The following is a 20,153-nucleotide window of genomic DNA, read 5'->3' as shown; positions in this document are numbered from 1 at the left end:
GAATATCAGAATCTTTTATTATTTCTTTAAAAACGAAGTATGTATTTCCTACACGTAATTATTCACATCAATTTACGGAAGACACTAATTTATTCATATTGTGTGCCCTTAACCTATTTGTTACTCCCTCTTCCCAAAAATTTTATACCACACTTTACAAAAAAAAATTTAAAAAATATAATGAAAAGTGAGTTAAAAAAAATAGTGGAATGTGGATCCTATTTTTATATTTTTATAATAAAATTTAAACGAGAATAAGTTAGTGAAATATAAGGTCCATTATAAAAAATAGTAAAAAGTAAAATGTGATAAATTTTGTGGAATTGACGGAAACGGAAAATTTTAACAAACTTTCTGGTTCGAGGGAGTATTTTAAAAAAAACACTAATACAGTAGTAAATATTTACTGAAAGTGAGACTATCAAAGATTTAATTAATTATTGAAAAAACCTTATTTATGGCTTAGACTTGATAATGATCATGCCCCATTTATTTATTCTTCCTCTCACCCCTATGAATGTCTCATTTCTACTGTGTCTGTATTAGAGCAGGCCCAACTCCCAAGTCAATATATCTCTTTGTTTATGTTTTTCTTTTTTAAATAATATTTTTAAAGGTTAATTAACATAAATTTTAAAGGCCGCATCATAAACTTGAAGTCGACCTTTGACCTCAGACATTAACCACTCTATCACTAGGCCAACAGTCACGTACAATATTTTATCTCTTTGTCTATCTCTTGTTGTGCGTGTGGAAATCCGAACAATGTTCATTCTGTTCTACACGTATGAGAGCGTGTTGAATAACTCTCATTTCTTTTGTACATAAAACTTAGTAATGATCATGTCTCAGTCATTTATTCAGAAACCGTGCGAACATGCAGATTAAGTCTAAGAGATAACTATTCGATTTAAGAAGGTAAAAGTATTAGTGAAACAGATAAGTATAGAGTGTTAAAAAGATTAGTTGAACAAACATTGAACATTATTGCTCTAAAAGACGATTATTTTAAGGATCCACATTAATTAACACGCGTTCTTGTCTGCAACGATCATTCATCATTCTTTCTCTTTTCTCGATTCAAGTGGCCAACAAGTACACATGACTAAAAGAACATTAATGGATATATATTAATTATATATTTATAGAAAGAGAGGATATATATATAATGGCTGCCAGGAAAGCGACGCCATGCACAAATTGGCACACTGTTAATTTTACGTTGAGCTTCCTCTTTTACCTAATTGATCTACACAAAACTAAGAATTAATAACTATTGTCACACGCATAATAGTTATCCGTCTATGTATGATGTGTGTGAGGATAAGCTTTTGTTATTAGGACACTTCTCAAAATCCTAGAGTTGGGGTAGTTCTTATTATACTATATGACCTACAACTTTACTTATTCTTAAATATAGGATCGCGGTTAATTTGCAACCTAACAAACCTCCCATCAAACCAAAACCACAAGATCAATACCACATATGCCACCACAGGTCTTGATCAAGCTAATACAAGAATATCGGGAACGTGCAAACCAACCTTTAAGCCACAAAGGTTCAACTCGAAGTTAATATGAGGGTTCGTCGATGTATACCCCAACTCCAACAGTATAAGGCTTTATGGGATGTGCCCCACGAACAAAACCGTGAGTACTCCATTATGAGGGTTCGTCGATATCCCAACTCCATTATTAGGAAAGGAGGCTTTATAGTAAGTGTCCCAAGAACAAAATCACAATTCACAAGTACTTAGTTCAAAGTGGACAATAATATACTATTGTGATTTTGGACTTGCATCATCAAAGAACCCTCCTCATATATGTGTCACAATTTTATTAGTGACATATATAAGTATCACAATATATTCTTCAATAATTATGTCATTATTGAAACCTTTCGTGTTGTGTTGGATCCAAAAAAACTACTTAACTCTGCAAAAATTCTTTTCTGGTCATTATTAATCTTCTCCATTTACAAGCGAGAGAAGACAAAGAGTCATATATCAACAGTGTACAAGAATTAACAGGAAAGAGTTAATAGTCAAAGGAATTTGATTAATCTCGACGGCGTGAACTGTATGCATGATAACTACTTATACAACAGACTAAAATACCAGTCAAATATGAATTTTCTCTGTATTATTTATATAATTATTTGGCCATGATTTAAGTAAGCTTATGCAAAAATAAATTCCCCATTTCATCCATCACCTTCACCGCCTTATTCATCTAGATGTGTGTGTGTCTCTATTGGCCTACTCATAGCCAGCTCAAGTCCTACTCTTCTAAAAATCAATGTGGATTAGTTTCTTCTATGTTTGATATCATTCATATTTGTGTATGTAGTGGTGGAGCCTGAAAAAATTATTAGGCACTCCTTTATTTATTTATATTAGTGAGATAGTAGCAAAATTTTCCAAAAGACCCTATATAAATTTTGAGTGTATTGATTTTGGATTAAAAAAAATACCCCACTTGGTCCCAAATAAGTATCTTAATTGGAAATACAACTTGTTGGTATGGAATTCTTGGTATAATTTATAGTGAAGAAAGTATGTTTGAAATGAAAAGATAAATGTTATCTTCTGTGTATCTCGATCATTGAGCAGAATAACTTTTACATTATGATTGAAGAAGACAAATCATAAGAATTTGTCTGGAGCTGAAAGGAACTGTTAAAACACAGCCTAAAAGGCCACTAAAATGCATTACACGTGAAAATGTGTGTGTGGGGATTATTTAACACTTGATACATTCAAAAATGTTTCCAATCCATATGATTGACTATGTCAGAAGAAAATATTCTGATTTCTGATAAAGGAGAATTAAAACAAAACGAATAAACAATAGTACTCTATAACCCAATGATCAATCATCCTTTAAGAATTCTGAGTTGGAGCATAAAATTTGGACGAAGGGTCAAAGATTACCCATACATTCATAGAATAATGTCACATTTTAATATTTTGGGACATCTACAATTCAAAATCTTTTTAATTTTTTTTTATTTTTGATAAATAGGTTTCACACACCACTAAATCCGATGCATAGAATAATTAAAATGGATAAGTAATCAATGAAATTCCAGTTACTTGAAAATGAAACTATTCCTATTAATCAGAATCTAACTTCAAAACAATGAAACTTACTATTTATAAGCGGTTAGGAAATCCTATGGACTCAAATGGAAATATAACCGAAATTAGAAAATTAAAATTGAATTCGGAAAAACAGATCCTTTAAACGATGTCCACAGCTCATTTCACAAGCATCATGTGAATTTCGCGTCATTCCGATTTTGTATATTATGTTTTGGCAGTTCTAGTGTCAACAAAATTATTATACTCATATTCTATTAGCACCTAATGTGTGAGTTAAATTATGGAAGAGTATATTTTTTTCACTAAAAAAATAAAAAAATAGTTATATGTTGCCCAGTAAGGCGACAAATTGTAATAAAATATAGATCATCCAACCTCTCTCCCTCCCCTCAGCTGTCCTTATAAACCATGGTGCAATCAACACCCAAATCATTCCCAACTACTATACTGAGCTACAAAAAACATTCAATTAAATTAAATGAATATGACAGGAACAGGTTCCCCTTGTGGCGCCTGCAAATTCTTGAGAAGAAAATGCGTTCGGGGCTGTGTGTTCGCCCCTTATTTCTGCCACGAACAAGGCGCCGCTCATTTCTCAGCCATTCACAAGGTCTTCGGCGCTAGCAACGTCTCCAAGCTCCTCGCCCACCTCCCCATCTCCGACCGCTGCGAGGCTGCCGTCACCATCGCCTACGAAGCCCAAGCCCGGCTCCAAGATCCCATCTACGGCTGCGTTTCTCACATCTTCGCCCTTCAACAGCAGGTTTCCTTGATTTCAGATAGTTTGATATTGTCTGCTTTGGGCCAAGCACACATAACTAATTGGGATTGGACAGCACTTATATATATATTGTTTTCCAACTTTGATCAGGTTGTGAATCTGCAAGCTCAGCTGGCTTCTCTGAAGGAGCAAGCAGCTCATTCCATCGCAACTGCAGCAAACCCTAATGCCGATTTGCAGAGCTGGTATCAAAATCAGCCCCAATTGGGATCGGATTTCCACGGCTATTTCGGAGGTGGGGCGGAGATCAATCCCAACGCTTCTTCTGGTAATAATCAGTCCTTTGGGAGTTTCGATTCGGGGGAGATGGAGTCAGAGGAGAGGCAATGGCCGTTTCAAGATGATCTCGAGTCAGTTGCATTCAGATATATTCACCATTGAATAATTGATTTCTATATATTTAGGGCTTTTTTGCCAGAAAGAATACATGATCATCCAAATTTTTGTATTAGTGGTTTTTGTCTGCAAAATTTGATGCTGAAATTGGAAACCCTAGAAATGCTTGTGCTGTCGGAAAACGGTTCATCGCCGCCTATGATTGTTTTCTTAGATCATGTGTAAGTGTGACTTTGGAGTTTGGATGAATATATATATTAGAAATTATTTATAGTAGCTTACTTTTTGTTCATACTTAGCGGCAGGTTTTGCTCATTTGCTATTAACACCTACATCTAAAACCTAATTATACTTTCCCCTTGTAGTACTAAACCTAAATTGCTAGATTCTGTTGCACTGACATTCTTGTACATTTTGTCCCTTTTTCCTAGGTTCTAACTTGTACTAACTTGTAATCGACCATGATATACTGATTGATACCCTGCAGAAAGTTCTAATTTCTATGATCTTGAAATTGCTACTTCTTTTAATTTAACAAATATTGCTACTTATAATTAAGAAGGGGTACCTAGTTAAACTAAATATTGTATCCAATGTCTGTCCAAAATTCCTAATTCTGTTTCTTATTTGGTATTTTCTTGTTTCATTATTACTAAAGTTTTGTGGATAGTAAGTTCTGCTATTTTTCTAGTATGTATGTTATTGATTTTGTTGGTGATTTGAAGTCATTAATTAGGAGTAGTAACTATAGTTAGTTCATTTACAGTGTAAATGATCTGATGCTTAGCTTCAGGTAAGTGCAGCAAAAACTCATGATTTAGGTGTAGATCAAGTGACTAAGTGAGAATATTTAGTGCTTGATAAACACATGTTATATATGTAGGTATGATCATTCTTAGTGTTTGATTCAATTATTAATGTAATTGTCTCAAAACAAAAAAAACTAATGATGATTATGGTAGATTTCAGAATTGCCTGGTTTGTGTAACTGAATACTAGCCATGCATCAGCTAGATAGTGTATAAATGTTTCATTAATTATTGCTGAGCTATTATGTGAGTACATTATACTTGGCTGATCAGAAAAGTTATTCTCTTAAGAAGATTATTTATTATATGAAGATAATAAATTAGTGGAAGCATACTTGGTCATCATGCTTCAAATTTTGGATACAGTGTTCCTATATATTATATGTATTCTTGTTTATGTATAACACACACACATATACTAGTATACTTTATACTATATGGTGTTCTTGGTCTGCACTACATATATTGTCCCAACGTATCATCAGTTTTGGCCATTCATTCAAGGACAGAAAGTTTCAGAGCCTAATTAAAGAGAGACTTTTTTATGTATATATTTTTTGTTGATTTTTTTAAAGATGGTTGTTTCCTAGCCTGCTAATTATATTAGATCACTATAAGTTAAACTATGAGTCATCAACTTTTTATGCTACACATTTTTGCATGATTATGGAAAATATCTATTTTTTTTTATATTTTAGTCATAATTATTCCATTTATCTTACACAATAATCGATCAATTTACATGAGCCAAATTTCCTCCTTTTGTCCAATTATCACATACTTACTCATCCCATGAAAAATAGACATGTTTTTATATTTTGTGCCATTCATCATATTAGTTTTGATCTATTTATGGCAAATTTCTCTTTCGAATTAATGAGACGATCTCATTTTTCATTAACAATACTTTAACTACTTTTTTCTCTTAATTTTTTTTTCTTACTATACCAGTTTTGCATTAAAACTCATATCGTGAACTCCGACGTAACAAAGCTTACCTAAGAATAGTCGATCGAGCCAAACTATTTTGGGACATTTATGTTGCAAAACGTATTTTATTGAGTACTAATATAGTTTCAACAATTATAAAATGGGCTAGTTTCCAAAAGGAAGCCCATTTTTGTCCATCTTAAAAAGCCTTTTCAGAAATGTTACCTCGCTGTAATTAATGCATTATTGTATAATTGTTCTTATTTTTATTTAGCTAGGATAGTATGTAAATGCCATCCCTTAGCCGTAGATATATTCATATATTAAATGCGATTAGTTAACGCAAGGCAACTAAAAGCTAAAGATTTTATTATATATCTCTTCTTTATTATCAAGTTTTGAACTTGAGCGATGAAAAATGAAAACATAAAATAATTGCACCACCTCAATCCCTATGTATCATTCTTAATTTGGATCGCCCTTTTCATTGAAAACTTTTTTTTCAAACATACTTTGCAGTTCAATGTATTAATATAAAAAACAAAAAATTATACTGTTGGAATAGTGGCCGAGTCGTGTCTGGAATTTCGAACAACAAATCAAAATAGAGCATCGAAAATTTATTCTTCTATATTTTAATTAAAAGCTTTTGTAGTCATCTCAGAATATTGCCTCAACGCCGAAATGAAGTTTGAAAGTGAATACATTCCGCTTCACTAAAAATTGTTTTTTCCTTCATGACTTTTTCTTGCAGAATTATTAATAATATCTTTCGTTTCTTTTACTAATTAACTTAATTTACTTTATTTCTACTTGTACTCATACTTTCCAGCAATAATGGTTCATTCAAACTAATTATGATCACTTTATTGTTTTTTTCTTACTTGGTTACAATCGATATACAAATGAAAAAAAAAAAGTTCTTGCTTTGTGCCTAATGAAACTAAGTCACTAATCACTATTACCAATACAGCAGTACACAAAAAACAATGAATAAAACCAAACTTGAAATATAAATATTTTTGTATATAGCGTTTGAACTTTGACTAAAATTTGGGTCATAAATTACATTAATACATGCCTTTTGATTGAATTTTTCCAATTCTTTTTCTTCCTACAAAATTTAGTTTCTAATGAAGGAGTGGTTCAATTTATTAAGTCACCAACTAGGGAGGCTCCATTTTTGTGAACTAGTTTTGCGCTAAAAATGACCTTTCAACTAATTAATAACCATTTGATATTGTAAGTTTGTGGGGTTAGGGAAAAGAAGTATTTTGTTGATTAATTAGTTGATAAACTTTCGAAATCAACTTAAGCAAGGATGTGGCAGAGTGCAGTGAGTAAAGGGAACATATGGTCTATTAATTTGTTGTTATTCAGCTATTAAAATTGTATATCCACTATGCTATTATTAGGTAGACCTACTTACTTCACCATAAACCCTAGACCAAACGACCCCACTCTCATATTATACACTAATACGTTTGCTTCTATAATATATGTATAGCTTTAGATTTTCCGGTCATAATGTCTTTAATTGGACGGGAATATTTAATCCTGTGTTGTGTGTATATTAATGATTCGATCTTTCTTTTTCTTCTTTATTTGATATTCAATTCGTATACATGTCACCTCAGATGGACAATTACAAATTTGTGTCCATTTAAAAGTAGCCTTGTTATTATACTTCTATCATACTATTGGTGTAATAAATAGGGAGTAGAATTATATTATATTTATGAAATTATATCTACTGTTGCAATTTAAATATAAATATGTAATATTGTATGATTTAGAAATGATAAAATGATGATGCTAAATAGAGGACACGTGTGCACTGAAATACACATTCGTGCAAGTGTAGAGAAAATGATAACGTGAATAATTGATTCTAGAATCTAACAAATTTATTGTAGATATAACTAATTAAATATAAATATTATACTACTCGATTGGCTCTGATATAATTACCTTGAAACTGTTTCAAAGTTTGTACTACTACTAATTATTTTTTATTTTATTATTTAAAGGCACAATTATTGGGATAGGGAATACAAGACTATTTAGTATAGTTCATTAGATCACACGGACATATGCATACATATCTAGAAGATAAGCCGGATGCGCACGTGTGAGTTCTCACAAGATCCTACACAATCATTTTGTTCTCCATCAAAATAAATAACAATAACTGAATCTTCTCATCTTTAAATTTATCTATTTAACAATTAAAAAAAAAGCCTAACTTAAATAGAATAGATTTTCCTTAGTGAGAAATTTTTGGTTCATTCCAGCATGCATAGTATCACTGATTAAAGAAGCATCATTAGTACAAGCAAAATATGAGTTGCATCTCCAGCTAACCCCAAAATGAGATGCAACTCGTATTCCCATTGCTGAAAAAGAAACAAGACCAGTCGACCGTTGCATGGACACACTCACATTCGAGGAATGTCTAGAACGAAGACAAAAAACAGGGAATGTTTCCTTCTCCACGGTACTACTGTACAGGTCGAGCTAGGAACTAACTACCATGAAATAAGGTCTCACCTCTTGTGATGAACCTCACTTTCAGTAAGAACTGCATCTTAACCTGCGTAAGAAACATGTCAAATCGATATGTTCAGAATTCACATTGAAAAGCATAGCATCAAAGTGTCGATGACAATCGTGATGTGTAGAAAAGAATCCATCAAATTGAACTGCAACACCAAGAAAGCATCTGGTGTCGAAACACTTACTTGAGCCGTATTATAGACGATATATTCATTGTACATAAGCTCTGACGCCCTCACTTTCGAATCCACTGGTTTTCCACAAGGTACAACAACATCATCCCTCCATTTCACAAATTCTGATTCTAAAGGCACTTTCTTGCCAAGGCCCTTAGTAGAGTGCTTTCCTTTAGGAGGTTTGTCGATATACTGTAATACAACAAATACGTTAAAGAGTACTTAGCATCAATTGTGTAATGACTTATATGTTCGAATAAGTAAACAAATTTAATACTAATAGCATTGTGGAAAATATTACTTTCATGTTACCTGTGCCTTTGTTAGCTCATAAACGTCGCCCAAGGCAACTTCACTGAGAAGCATCAGTCCCACGGGATTTTTCCTGTCGGTGAAACAGTATTGAGCACTTTTACTGACCAGGTCGGCAAAGTAAACTCCCTTCCCGAACTGCAAATCATTAAACCTTTTAAAAGTAAGTGGATGAAGCTTACTGACTAAACCTTTACAACTAAAACAATATGAGTGTCATAAAAGAACCATATAGCCAGTTGCTGGGGCTTCGGGAGGCGCAATTCGTAATCCTTGGCTAAGGATACCAACGAAGTTGGTCAATCGTGATCCTGTATAAAACAGAATATTATATCCAATTTCCTAAGCATATCCTTAGTAGCTAGTTGAAAATATGGATAGATTGGAAACCCACCATGCCAGAGAAGCATCTTGTTTTTGAGTTTTGATCGATAAGGAGCATACTTGTCCATTTCTCCTTGTCTTTCAAGAGAAAATACTTCCTCCAATTCAAGTGCCCATTCCTGAGGAATGAGGTAAAATCAGAATTTACTGTTCATGTATGTAGTTAGATACACACCTTCAATTTAATGGACGAAAGAACCCACTGTGTGAGTAGGAGCATGTGTAGTCTGCAGATACTTCTTAATCAGTCGGAACTCTTCACTGTCATGTGAAAGTGGAGAAACATGGCAGCGTAGTTTCTCGTACTTCTCATCAATGGATTCATCAGTATTGGCATCAAAACCAACCAGTTTTGAAGCTATTTCAATATCCTGGAGTGCTTCCAGCATCTTCACCTGAAGAAAGAGCATAAAAATGCTACTGAAATGCCAAAAAACAAAAAAAATACATAACCTAAATAAACAATGACATATCAATCATGTAAATTGTTTTACAAGTCAAATGACTTCATTGTTTCAAACAAAAGTACTCCACCCATAAAGGTTCCTATACAAGAAAGTAACACTCCAGATTCAAGCCATTTACTTACAATACACAAATAGTTTTTCTTTAAGCAGAGAACAAATAGCTTCACCCTTTAAAGGTAATAGATGTATATGTAAATATTTTAAGTTAATAGATTAGACCTATATTAAAGGTGATAATAGTCAGAATCAATGGAGAATGGAAGAAGATATTTTAACAGGCACTACAGGAGATGGGAGAGCCTAATGGAATCATTGAATTGCTTGTTCTGCTTGTCATCTTAAAAAAGTAGTGAAAATAAGCTGCATTTGGTTTGAGTTAGAATTTTTTTTTGACAGGATGGGGTCACTTCTATAAATTAAAGTTGCTGATATACCATGTTACAATCAAATGAAGCCATCCGTTCACGCATCATTTTCCAGTAACAAATTAGCAAAGAATTTTTGCTGGTTAAACATAGTCCTTGCAACTTCTCCAAACTATTACTAATCAATATCTTATCAATCGTCTTGGTTCTTTTCAATATGTAGTTCAGATATTCCCACAATGATAACATGAGTCATCACCAGCTCATATCACAGAAAAGAAAGTTAGCATTTGCAGACAAGATGCACAAGTCATTTTTACCGCTGCTTATTGATAGTGCACAGTCTAAGGTAATAAAATAAAGTAGCTTCGAAACACAAAGAGAACACTAGCATGAGTTTCAACGAGACTCAACAGAAAAACAGCCAATGACAAAACAGAGTTAGGAGCATCACAATGTACCTTTAGTTTAAAGTCATCCTCGTCCTTAATAACATGCGGATGGATTGAAGGAATAACAGTGAAAAATTTGTTGCTAGCATCAACTATAAGGCTCTCCTTCACTGTAGGATCATAATCATTGTTCTTTAACAAATTTTGGATCTGTGTTAACGCCTCAAAACCTGGAAAATGAATAATAACCACATAGATTTAACTAATTAATACTCGGTTTCTAACTGTATGTAGAGTGAATACAATCGACCTACAAAATATTCACATGAGGTATTATAGTGTAACGTATAGTAAAGCTTGATGGATGCACCTTTTTGGATATTGCTTTTACTTAGTTTCCCCAGCGGCATTTCAGACAAATTAATCTCAAATTCCATCATAGCTTCCCTGCATAATTCTGGTCTTTTAGTTATATTGTAGAGCATAAAACATTATATTGTCATCACAAACAGATCCCAAAACCTGTATGCCTCCACATTGAAAAGCATCTTCATCAATTCCACCAACTGAGGTGCAAGTTTGCTGCTTGTGAAATCAAGCTGTTTCTTCTTAGATGAGTCTTTTACTCCATAATCCTATAAACATAGATATACAAAATTTTGATAAATTTCTCATTCAAACCACTGCAAAAGAATTTCCAAGTTAAAGGAAAAAGAACAGCGTACAATATCTAATGGAAAGAATCTGCCAGGTTGCTTGTGAAAATCTTCTTTTCTCTCCCACGACTCCCATGTATTCCCAGTCTTCTCCAGAAATAACCGTTTGAATTCTTGAATTGCGTCGGATTTATGCATTTCTTCCAGCTTGTTTCCGCCAATCTTCTCGTTCCCAACTCTGCCCCATTTCCGGAACACGAAACAGTCGGAGCTTTTGTCATCTTGAATGACTTGAAGAATGTAGTAACTTCACGTGCAGAGTACAAAAATTATATCAGACAAATATAAAGATTAAAGGAAAATTAACCAAGCCAGATATTAGCAACAGCAGACAGAAGACAAGCATAATGGACAGAAATATCTATAGCAAAAAACTAAATGTGATTGAAAAGTAAACTACCGATCATCCACTCACATGGTAGTCAACATTGAAGTTAAGGTTATGTGATGATTTGTTTAAGCAAAGCCCCGAAACACAATATGTTAAACAGGTGCGAGCCATAACTGTACAGGTGTGTGCATTCAATAATTGAAAGCAACAAAATTTTGGTACACACATCATGATCCAGTGTTTGCAATTGGAAAAATAATCATGCAAACATCATATAATACAGTAGATACATGTACATTTATGGTTAGAAAAGAGGGATGCCAAAATACTTCTTTCGGGATTTATACTTGCTTTTTGGAACGCATTATAATTTCATGAACATAGAGAAAAGGAAGAAAACTGTCGAATAGGGTACACATTAACGGGAAAGAACAAATCAGACGATAGTCTAGTATTAATGAAGTTTAAAATGCCGCTCTCTGTCAAAATTAAACTGATTCCATTACTTCAAAGAAGATTCAGAATAAGAATGATATACCTATTAACACCAGTTGATAAATCAGACATATTCAATGTTGTATTATAGATACTCTTTCCATCCTCAAGAATGTGCCCAGAATCTTGTAAGCCAGATTGCATATGCACAGCACTTTGCCCTTTCACCTTGATAGTAGCCATGCTATGAGTCTTCTCAATTGCTTCGACTCGGTATGAGTCAAAAGGAAGTTTCTTCTGTCTTTTAATGCAATCAACTAGATAATCTTCCCTCACAATCGGTAACTTCATCCTCCTGTCAAGATGAAATTGTTGATCCCAGTAAGTCAAAAGACAAACGCTAGATGAGACTAATCGAAAACACCATGCCCTTTAGGGATTTACCAGTTTGAATAGAAAATTAAGGTGGAACCAAAGTAAAATGTCTTACACTTAGCAATTACCTTGCCTTTTTTACCTCAGCGGCAGTGTTATCCAGCATACCAGAGACAACTAGGCAATTGGTTTCTGTGAAAAATAATTCAAAAGAGGGTAAAGTAACAAAAATTTCTTAAATACAAAAGATACAAGATTAGAACAATTTGAGCACACTAATATTGAACCTTTCTTAATCTTCATATGAACTTGTCCACCTGATCCTTCAATTTTGTTTTTCCACTCCTCCTAAAAAAGCAAAAAATATACAGCTAGCTCTTACACCAAAATAAAGCTGAGTGACAAAATTTTAGCATAAGATGGCAACACTAAAGTAAATATATTTAAGAGCATACCACCGATTTATCAGGTACTCCAGCAATGGCAACCTTCAAATCTCCAATATTTTCAACCTTGGAGGATGGACTAAGCCCACTAGCAAATTGACTGCCTGATGGTCCACCGGGGGACTTTGGAGGAAGCACTCTTTCTGGTTTCTTCACTTTTTGTGACTTAAACCACTGCAAATAATGACTCATCAGGAAACCAATGTTAAGGTTAAAATTTGGAAGTTAGTGAGCTTCTTCTCATTACCCTAACAAGATGATCATTGCTTGTTTCTTCAGGTATCTTCCACTTCCCCTTAATACGTTGAGGTTCGTGCGAAGCATAGGAGCACTTGCTCCACTCTGATAAATACCCAGAGCATCTATACATTCCGGAGGAATAATGGAGGCATCCAGAACAAATAGGGCATTTTGCAAGTGCTCCAAAAAACATTCCATCAGCACTGAACACCTCAGAGAAGAAAAAAGAACCTTAAAAATGAATATTTCATGATAGATTTAGCATAAGACCTTAGCATTCTAAGACCCTTTTTTAATGATTACAAGACTGGGGGATGTAAGGTCTGAGAAAGCAAGCACATGAGTAAAGAAAAATGAAGTAAAAAGAAAGATCAATAGGAGAGTAAGGTTATAATGGGAAAAAAAGGACCATTACATTAGGAAAAAGAGCTCAAACCTGAAACAAGAAAAAGGATAAAATTGCAAAATATGTAAAAAGAACCAAAACACAACACCAGGTAATAAGTTTACCACTAATTATGAAAATATTTCATCAAATTATAAAGATGACATAGTTTTTTCATAATCGTAATGAAAGCAGAATATACATTACCAGCGTGCGCGCAAGTCAAGTTCCGATCCTTTTGAATCTTGCTCATTGACTTCTAGCATCTCTTTCAACTCTGATGTAGTAACATGCTTTTTGAGATCATCTTTAAGGGCCCAGAGGCTCTTACTTTGCATCTCCAACTGGTTTTCCAGGGCAGGTTTTTCATCTTTCAAGTCTTTAGTATTCTTGGAAGATGAGGTCTTGCTTAGAGGAGCATCATCACTCTCAAGGGCTCTTTTCCTCTTGGCCCCACCTTTGGCTTCTGCCTGTTGGAGACCCCCCTTATCATCATGCTCCAGTTTTGTGCCTGCAATGGGCAGTTTCAGTGACATAGTCAAAGAAACTAATCGTTTAACTAAAGTAAAACTCAAACCTCCAGGTGCAGAAGGTTTCTTCACAAGCGACTGAAGTGTAGCTCGGTCTGAAGCTGTAAGACTGTCCAATCCGGAAAACTTCTCCAGTTGGGGATCTGATGTCGTGTCCAGGTAACACTTAGCATGGTTCCAGGACAATGTTCTGGCACCTTGAGGCTTGGTCGATATCCGAAGCTAATACACACAACCAGAAAACAAAAGGAAATAGGTAATCATACAAATAAGTAGCTAAGCATTATCATCAAGTACCCATTGGCATCAGTTCTTCAACATAAAGTTCCAGTGAGATAAACACAATTGTATCAAGCAAAAAGTTTATCATGGACCAAAAATTTATGCAAGAAACATGTAAAATTCATATTCTTTGCGAAAGGAACATGCAAAAATAAATACTTCCTCCATCCCATGTTACTCGCACTTTTCGTTTTAGGTTGTAAATTTGGGATTGATTTTTTTATGTAATTAAATTAGTATTGTAAGTGTAATGAGGGATCACTTCATAAGAGAACACCGAAATAGAAAAGTGCGAGTAACATGGGAATTGGGATAGAGGGAGTATATAAGATGAACAGTTCAAGACAACCCATAATATTCTTAGATATGGAAATGACTATGTAATAGCATTATTTCTGAACAAAGAGCTATCACATTCTGTGTTACAATAGAAATAGTACTAGAATTGATAAGAAAACTCTGAAACACTTGATGCTGATTACTAATAAGGAAATAGAATTAGGCACTAGATGAACCTGCAAGGTTTCTACGACTCGTTATTCGTTACAAATACCATTTTCTAAGTTGGTATGAGACAACTTGGTAAAAGTCCTTTTGGTTAATGAATAATGAGGGAGAGCAACTTGTCACATAACTCGTAAGTTATAAGGAATTACTATATATGTATTCCAGTCCACACTTACAAGTTACAACAGATCCAGAGCCAAATAATTCGTCAATTGGTTCTCTTATACCATGGTATTAACGATCATGATAACATTTGGTTAACACGTGTTTCATACAGTAAAACAAACATGACATTCATTTCCATCTGAGAATGAGCATCTAACCAGAGTAAGGCAGGGTGATATTTAGAGAATGAAAAGAAAAGATAGTTTACCAGACAAAACTTGTTTGGTTTTCATTTTATCAAGATCAGCCTTATAAGCCTTACCTCTCCCTTTGCAATCTTCTCTTTGCAGCTGCGGCAAGTAGCACGAGCCGATGGGGAAACATCAACACCACACTCTACATTCTGAACAGCAGTGGAGCTCGATACAACTGCATCTTCAACATACTTCCTTATCCTCTGCTGATCATCCCAGCGAAGCGACTCCAAACCTTCCACATCATCAACCCTGCAAGAATCGCTACATGAATAAGAAAATCCCCAGAACCTACTACTATTATTTACCTTGTTTTTCTTCCAGTAGTAAAGATACGTACAGTTTTATCTGTTTCGCTTTCCTTAGGATGCAAGAAGCATGGTTCCACATCTGGCACCAGAAATAAACTCAAGTCAAGTGGTATAAACTAAAGAAGTTTTACCTCCCAAACAAGAATTAAGCAATCAAAATTATACAAAAGTTTCTTTTTTATTTCAAATGGAAGTACCCTAATACTAACAAGAAACAACTTAAAGGCAGCCACAATCCATCCATTTAACAATTAACACAACAGCATAAGTCCAGTTCATAAAACCACAGAAGGCAGAGTAGTAGCTATCCAAGCTGCATGATTTATTAAAAAGGAACCTTAATAAGGCGTCACCAAGTGAAATGAAGAGAACAGACTACATAATTCGGCAAGAAAAAGGCCAATATCTCGAAATCAAGGAGCCAGAAAACAAGGAAAAGGATTATGTCCAGGCAATTGGGCTTGAAGAAAAAAAAGGGATACGCCTAAAACGGGACAAAGCATGCATAGCAACAAAAACAAATCAAAATACAGAGCCCGAACCCACATTGCCAAGAAGAAGAAAGACGTTACAAAAAAGAAAGCATTTTTAGGGCATTGAAAATTAAGGGGGTAATTTGATAGCAAGAAGTGGGGGAATGGAATATACAGGCATGAAACCGTCAAACTGAGAGGCCTGGACCATCTTCCCAAGCCTGAGAGTCTCCTTGTCGATGGAACGCTTGCAGGTTTTGCATGACGATCTTGATGACTTGGCATACTCTGCTTTCCATGGCTTCGGAGGGTTCGCCATTTTCACTTTACTTTCTCAGAAAAGATCCTTCCTTTCTTATGGAGAGACACGAGGGGTTTGGGCTTTGACGAATAATAAGTAATCATTTTACAAACCTTAATTAATTAGAGAGTACAGAAGAAGAATGAATATCAAATTGGGCATACGGCATACCTACTACTAATTACTTAATTAATATGGAGCGTAGGAGTGTACGAACATAGAATGTTGGTAATCCACTTTTTTTCTTTATCAAATTTACAATTTATTTACGCATACAAAATAATTGTATTACCAAATGGTGAACTGGACTATAAATTTGGTAAAGAAAGTGAAAAATAGAAGAAGAAAAAGAAATTAATTAGAATATTATTAATGAATAATATATTCATCAAGAAAAAACTTTATCAAAAAAATAGTAGTAGTGACTATTTTTGTGGGACAGGGTTGTCTCATAAAAATAGAGATTTTGAGATGGATAAGAGTTTTAACGCAAAATTGGTAACAGAGTGAGAGAGAGAAAAAAAAGTGATTAGAGTACTACTCCCATCGTCCCCCATTAATTGACACGAGTTTTAAAAAATTTAGTAGAAAGTGGATTGAAAAAGATAGTAGACTGTGGTCATAATTTTAAATATTCATTTTATAATAAAATGTGAGTGTGATGTGGGGTCAATTACTAAAAATAGTAAAAAGGAAGAGTGTCAATTAATAAGAGACAAACGAAAAAGAAAATTAGTGTCGATTAATAATGGAAAATATGTTCATCTCACTGGGGAGAAAATCTTGCCAAAATATATAAGTCCACTAATTTGATTGTAAGTCATTTTTCCCCAATAGAACTTGAATCATGATCGACTGATTATGTTAGCAAACACAAATTGGTAAGCCGTTTTTATCCAATCAAAGCTAAGATAAAAAAATCAATATCCGTATAGCAAAAATTTTAGGATGGCACGAGTCCATGAGCAAAAGATGATCAGTTTAGATTATGGGCTATACCATACTGAGTAGAAAATTTCATAGTCCACTCCGATTACAGATTTTGACTAAAAATCGAGTGTTGCAATGCCCGTATTCTATGACTATATCCTTCTAACCCAAATTCTTCTTATTACTTCTATAACTATATTAAAGTCGAATAGTTGGATCTATCATCTATGGATCTTAATTTAGCATAAATTGATGGACAAAAATGATAAGCCCAAGCAAACAATCTCTAACCCAACCCAAATATAAAAGTTTGTAGGAGCCCATAGGGCTAGCTGAAATTAGAGTGGGTTATCTAACATAAATTTTATTATCTGGAGTGGGTTATGATTATGACTGAGAACACACCACCAATTTTTACTTATATGATAATCAACAAATTGTTGCATCAACAAATTCTGATGAGGTAGGTACATAAGATTAGTCTTTTACACTGTATAAAAAAATTTAAAAATACGTAATTTTCAAATTTTCCTTTTACAATAAGCAAATTTAAAAATATAGATGGGTGATTGAAGTGGTTTCTAATTTTTATTTTATCTTGATAGAATAAAACTTAATGAATTTAAAAAAGGAATAATTGTTGTGAGTGGGATTTGAACCCACGCCCTTTCGGACCAGAACCTTAATCTGGCGCCTTAGACCAACTCGGCCATCTCAACAGATGGTCAATTGTTGTAATATTAAATAAATGAATTTATTTTTAAAAATAATTATATAGATAACCGGATGAGAAATTGGATGACGAATAGTTGAGTAACTTTAATGTCAACAAATAATATGGAGTTGAGCTGCTGAATTGTGTTGTGGGATGGAGCTTTGTAGTTATGGAGGAGACACAAACAAGAAGAAGAAAGGATTTAAGATCAAGCTTGTTGATTGCTTTTAACTGAGGACATCCGGGAGTCGTCCGATCAAGAGTTAATTAGGAAGTTTATTTCCTGGACGTTCATTCCAAATAGCCGCTGGAGTTGTTTCAACTGTTTTAAATACCTTGTTTTAGGGGCTCTTATTCTTCTTCTTCATCTCGTTTCAAGTCCTCAATTGCGAATTGTATCAAACAAACTCGATCACTCCTCTCATCAATAAAGTTGATTCACTTTTCAGTTCTTTAAAGTTTGTTCTTAGTTTTTCAATTCCTAGTTCACGCCAAAAGATATACTTTACTCATCTCCACCAACTCTCAACTAATCAAAATAAAAACAAAAATTTGATATATTCACTCATCCCCACAAAACTCAAAGAATCAAAAAATAAACAAAACTTTGAGGTTTGGTGCAACTGTCTCCTCTTTTTTGTTTGTGAATAGCATAAGCAAATTATTAAGTGGGTGGGATAGATAAAATTAAGAATGTATGACCTCTAATACGATTTCAAGATATATACTACTAGTAGTAACCTAACGTAAATATGGCCTTGAAAGGATTTAGATTATCCACCTTAAGGTCTTTTCCGACCTCTCCTCGTCTCATTCCCCAGTACCGCGATGCCATTGATGGATCGAGCTGACCGGCTGCAAAATGCGGGATGTCACCCTTTAGTTTTCCCTAAATTATAGTACTCTCCCTTTGTTCGTGATTTAAAGTCTAAAAACGGTAAAAATCTTTTGATGGTATGGAGTATTTTATTATGCATATAGTAGTATCATGTAGAAACTACATTACATATTTCAATCTGACGTCATCAGATGACGCAATGGACACGCCGCAACGCTGATGAAGTGACGACGTCGCTTGTGTATTTGACCAAATAAAACAAGAGCTTCGCAAAAAACACCTGAAGATCTAAATACTTATTCAAATTGATCTCTCTAAAGTGAAGATTGACTTATTTAATTTCTAATTAATAACCACATAAATCACTAAAGTTGCACAGAAAGTCGAGCCGCCCGTCAATATACAAAGATTCAGCATACTAAATATTCATATTTCAGATGATTTATTCTTGCAGTGACGAAATCAGCAATCCCAATTTATAAACACTTTTTGACCACCTATTTCTTTTTTCCCTTTTTCATTATATATATGCATAGTCACTACTCCCATAATTTGAGAGCAGATGGACGAAAATCCCAAAGAGAGCGGCAGCAGCAGCGGCGGTGCAAAGTTCCGGGGCGTGCGGCGGCGGCCGTGGGGGAGGTACGCGGCGGAGATTCGCGACTCCAACCGGCACGGCGCTCGGATTTGGCTCGGGACGTTTGGCACTGCTGAGGAGGCGGCCCGAGCATATGATCAGGCCGCGTATACCATGAGAGGACAGCTGGCTGTCCTCAATTTCCCCCACGAGTACCCGGCATTCGCTTCCCGGTCCTCATCCTCGTCCTCGTCCTCATCCTCGTCTTCGGCGTTATCGACCGTGGCGCCGAGAAATGAAGCGGAGGAGGGGAAACAAGTGATCGAGATTGAGTACTTGGATAACAAGTTGCTGGAAGATCTTCTTGAATTTGGAGAGAAAAACACAACTAAATAGTAATACTCCTAGTTTCTTAATTTGCTTATGAATGTCACGTAATCGGGAATGGTACAACAGAGTAATACTACTTGATTAAACAGAGTAATTGCTGTCAATAAATTAAATTAGAATTGATTCAGCAGTGCAAGCGTGAGATATACTTGTATTATTATTCATTTAATCATTTATAATAGTATTGCTGAAGGATTTAAAGTTATAAGTTTTGATATGCAACCAACGCACCCTCAAAATGAATTCACTTATGATTCAAACAATTTTTTTTTTATCAATTAAGACTGATTGTACTAAGTTAGTTTACAGCAATCAATCCCTTTCTTGCTGCAAATTAATTTTAAACAAGGCAAACTGTAAATAAATTGATATTGAATATGACAAATGGTCAAATAAAAAA

At 34.4% G+C, this 20,153-nt stretch overlaps 2 protein-coding genes, 1 non-coding gene and 1 pseudogene across 3 annotated transcripts; 2 read left to right on the top strand and 2 right to left on the bottom strand.

Moving 5' to 3' along the window:
* Positions 1–3,557: 3,557 nt before the first annotated feature.
* On the top strand, positions 3,558–4,497 carry LOC125185416 (LOB domain-containing protein 29-like). Its single transcript, XM_048081939.1, has 2 exons — positions 3,558–3,867; positions 3,976–4,497. Exons 1-2 carry the CDS (start codon positions 3,583–3,585, stop codon positions 4,264–4,266), a joined length of 576 nt encoding a protein of 191 aa, XP_047937896.1. The 5' UTR covers positions 3,558–3,582; the 3' UTR covers positions 4,267–4,497.
* A 3,709-nt stretch (positions 4,498–8,206) lies between these two features.
* On the bottom strand, positions 8,207–16,387 carry PARP1 (poly(ADP-ribose) polymerase 2). The gene is made up of 20 exons (XM_048126443.2): positions 16,178–16,387; positions 15,559–15,608; positions 15,287–15,470; positions 14,118–14,292; positions 13,748–14,051; positions 13,163–13,358; positions 12,925–13,089; positions 12,757–12,817; positions 12,598–12,661; positions 12,198–12,449; positions 11,338–11,575; positions 11,135–11,247; positions 10,983–11,059; positions 10,682–10,842; positions 9,592–9,783; positions 9,399–9,507; positions 9,233–9,315; positions 9,005–9,142; positions 8,702–8,884; positions 8,207–8,553 (listed from the first exon to the last, which is right to left on the bottom strand). Exons 1-20 carry the CDS (start codon positions 16,319–16,321, stop codon positions 8,485–8,487), a joined length of 2,958 nt encoding a protein of 985 aa, XP_047982400.1. The 5' UTR covers positions 16,322–16,387; the 3' UTR covers positions 8,207–8,484.
* Positions 16,388–17,871: 1,484 nt separating this feature from the next.
* On the bottom strand, positions 17,872–17,952 carry TRNAL-AAG (transfer RNA leucine (anticodon AAG)). The gene has a single exon. It is a non-coding gene; the product is annotated as a tRNA-Leu (tRNA).
* A 1,390-nt stretch (positions 17,953–19,342) lies between these two features.
* On the top strand, positions 19,343–19,883 carry LOC125223336 (ethylene-responsive transcription factor ERF096 pseudogene; annotated as a pseudogene).
* Positions 19,884–20,153: the final 270 nt, after the last annotated feature.

This window comes from Salvia hispanica, chromosome 1 (genome assembly GCF_029641045.1).
Source record: "Salvia hispanica isolate PSC_SH4W2 chromosome 1, Shi_PSC_v1, whole genome shotgun sequence".
Classification (NCBI taxonomy): Eukaryota; Viridiplantae; Streptophyta; class Magnoliopsida; order Lamiales; family Lamiaceae; genus Salvia; species Salvia hispanica.
The sequence above is the reverse complement of the archived record's forward strand: the minus strand, read 5'-3'. Positions and strand labels throughout refer to the sequence as shown.